Source organism: Semicossyphus pulcher, unplaced genomic scaffold (assembly GCF_022749685.1).
Source record: "Semicossyphus pulcher isolate SPU_LCO1_2020_fin unplaced genomic scaffold, fSemPul1.0.p SCAF_52, whole genome shotgun sequence".
NCBI lineage: Eukaryota > Metazoa > Chordata > Actinopteri > Labriformes > Labridae > Semicossyphus > Semicossyphus pulcher.
Genome location: NW_027211729.1, coordinates 297,501 through 300,000, shown reverse-complemented (window position 1 = coordinate 300,000; position 2,500 = coordinate 297,501). Strand labels below are relative to the sequence as shown.

The following is a 2,500-nucleotide window of genomic DNA, read 5'->3' as shown; positions in this document are numbered from 1 at the left end:
CTTGGCGGACTGGACGAACTGCCTCTTGGCGACTGGGTTTGGTGTTTTGGAGGATGCGAGGCGGCAGGCGTTACACAGAGCAGAGGTGTGTTTGGCTACGATGGTGGCAGCAGAGAGCACCTGAGCAGAGACACACAGCACAGTCAATCATTACTCTATATCTAGAGAACAGGTGCGATGTCTCAGGTGTGTCTGAGCAGTACCTGGGACTGCGTGCAGGCCGGGTCCACCAGGTTCTGACAGGCCATCTGGATGGACTGGTTTGCTCGGGCAAACTGGGCTGGGTCCACCAGGCCCTTCTGACCCGCTGTGCTGTTGGGGTCCGACACCCCCACCAGGTACGCAGCCTGCAGACAAAGAGCAGGGTTTAAACACAACATGAGCCTTCTTCACCTGTCTGATCAGCTGATCAATAATCATTAACACATCTCATGCTCCCACCTGAGCAGCAGCTTCAGTCAGACCACACAGAGCCTTCGAACCCCCACTCACAGAGTCTCCAAACTCAGGCAGGTTCGAGTTCTTGGCATGATGGGAAATCCCGGCCATGGACTCACCCAGCACCTGTTCAGGTAACAGCAGACGTGGTTTATTATGATACTTCTAATGATGCTGTGATGTGATGCATCCCATCACACCTGGAGTTTGTGACTGAACAGTGTCCGTGAGTTCGTTTGTTTGCTCGGACACGTCACGATTCAGATAAAACCAGCAGAGCGGCCGTCATCACCGTCAGCAGGTGTGTTACCTTTGAGTTCTCCATCACGCTGTCGATGCAGTCGAAGTACGACAGCTCGTTCACAGCTTCTGTCGGGTTCTCCAGCATCCCCCTCACCGACTGCACACACACACACACACACACACACACACACACTGTCAACACACACTGCCCTGGTCACATGACCTCTGTTCTGTCTGCGGGCTGGAGAGGAGCTACTTTTAATATTTCCTTTCTTATAGTTTCAAAATAAAAGCTCAAGCTGAAACATCTCCTACAGCTCAGATATCACCTGTCCTGATGTAAACTACAGATCTACATCCAGTAGAAGAAGAAGAATAACATCAGGTGAGCAGGTGAGCAGGTGTGTGTTTGTACCTCAAGCTCTCTGAGAGCGTTGTCACACTCCTTCTGACCCGGAGCCTGCTGAGTGCACATGGTGATCAGCTGATTGATGCTGTCTGTGACCGCCCTGAGGACAACAGAGAAACTGTGAGACAGACAGACAGGCAGACAGACAGACAGGTGGTACAGACAGGCAGGAGACATGTCTCATACCTGGCGGCGGCGGCCAGCTGGTTCTTGAGGTTGGGGGAGGAGGGGTCGGTGGACAGAGCTTTGGCTGCCAGCAGCAGCTTACTGGAGGACATGGAGATGGTCTTCAGGTTGGACACCACCTGGGTCTGGTCCTCTTTGGACTGCAGGAAACAGAAGACACGTCATCACCATGAGCACAACTAACACTCGCTACAGCTCCACAGTCGATTCATCTGCCGCTGAAAATAGTCCCTAACAAATCCTGTGGTTTGATTGCAGCTGCAGGGAGCAGAAATCTTTAGTCTTGAGGAGTTCTCTGCAGGTGTGTGGACACATACAGTATGAAACAAATGTATGATGAAGTACTGAGGCACCTTCATTCTCAGGTAGGGGAGACCGGGGCATCTTGTCCCACGGGCAAGTTGTCACATTGTTAATATTTTCACCATAAGAGGGCGCTACTTAAAAGTTGAATACTAGTTTTGTGCATGTACTTGGTCTGATGTCATATCCTGTCTGTGACTGTCACACTGTTCACTGAGGTGAGGACTGACTTACCTGTCTTTTGTTATAATCTTCTTCTAGTTAAAAATCTTGACACTTATATATTTGTATTTGGTAGAGGAGAGAATGAGGTGTCTCGTTATACTTATGCTAATGACCTGCTTTAAGCTAGCTTTAAGATATAGCAACAACAGCCAACATGGTGGTTTGGGGCAACTTGTCTCTGTGATTTTGGGGCAACTGTGACGACTTGCCCCAAACATCACTATGACACAATTCTTCTTTTATTTGTTGAAGGATCCAGTGTGACATCCGTCCCCACACAGTGTGACGACTTACCCACTGATGGGGCAAGGTGTCACATGTGCACACTCACTATTTATATGCCTATAACTCTGGACTGAAATAAGATATGAAAATGAAATGAATACAAAATATATGCCTGAGACTTTGTTCTTTCATTTGGTACGCAGTTTTTAACACTCTGATGTATTGATCCCAAGATATTGAAAAGAGTATGAAAAGTGTGACTAGATGCCCCGGTCTCCCCTACTCACCTGGGATGTTTCATCATCATCACCTCTGTTTACACCCTTCTCCTCACCTGTGACGTCCCGGCCATGTCCTTTCCGGCCTCCAGGAAGTTGCTGAAGTCTTGTCCAAACTTGCTGGTGGCCCGGGCCAGGTCCTGGGTGGTCCCTCTGGAGGACTGGACCACCTCGTTAGCTGATTGGTTCAGAC

General features: G+C 49.4%; 1 protein-coding gene across 3 annotated transcripts in view; it reads right to left on the bottom strand.

The window, feature by feature from the left end:
* tln1 (talin 1) overlaps positions 1-2,500 on the bottom strand; it is a 70,315-nt gene that overhangs the window by 22,779 nt on the left and 45,036 nt on the right. For all 3 annotated transcript variants that reach the window (XM_069682193.1, XM_069682194.1, XM_069682192.1), the window contains exons 30-36: positions 2,364-2,500; positions 1,277-1,416; positions 1,097-1,190; positions 749-838; positions 442-564; positions 204-347; positions 1-120 (exon numbers count right to left, since the gene is read on the bottom strand). The exon at positions 1-120 is cut by the window's left edge and continues 42 nt beyond it; the exon at positions 2,364-2,500 is cut by the window's right edge and continues 61 nt beyond it. In XM_069682193.1, the coding sequence (XP_069538294.1) occupies positions 1-120; positions 204-347; positions 442-564; positions 749-838; positions 1,097-1,190; positions 1,277-1,416; positions 2,364-2,500 (848 nt within the window). The remainder of the gene's footprint in view (positions 121-203; positions 348-441; positions 565-748; positions 839-1,096; positions 1,191-1,276; positions 1,417-2,363) is intronic.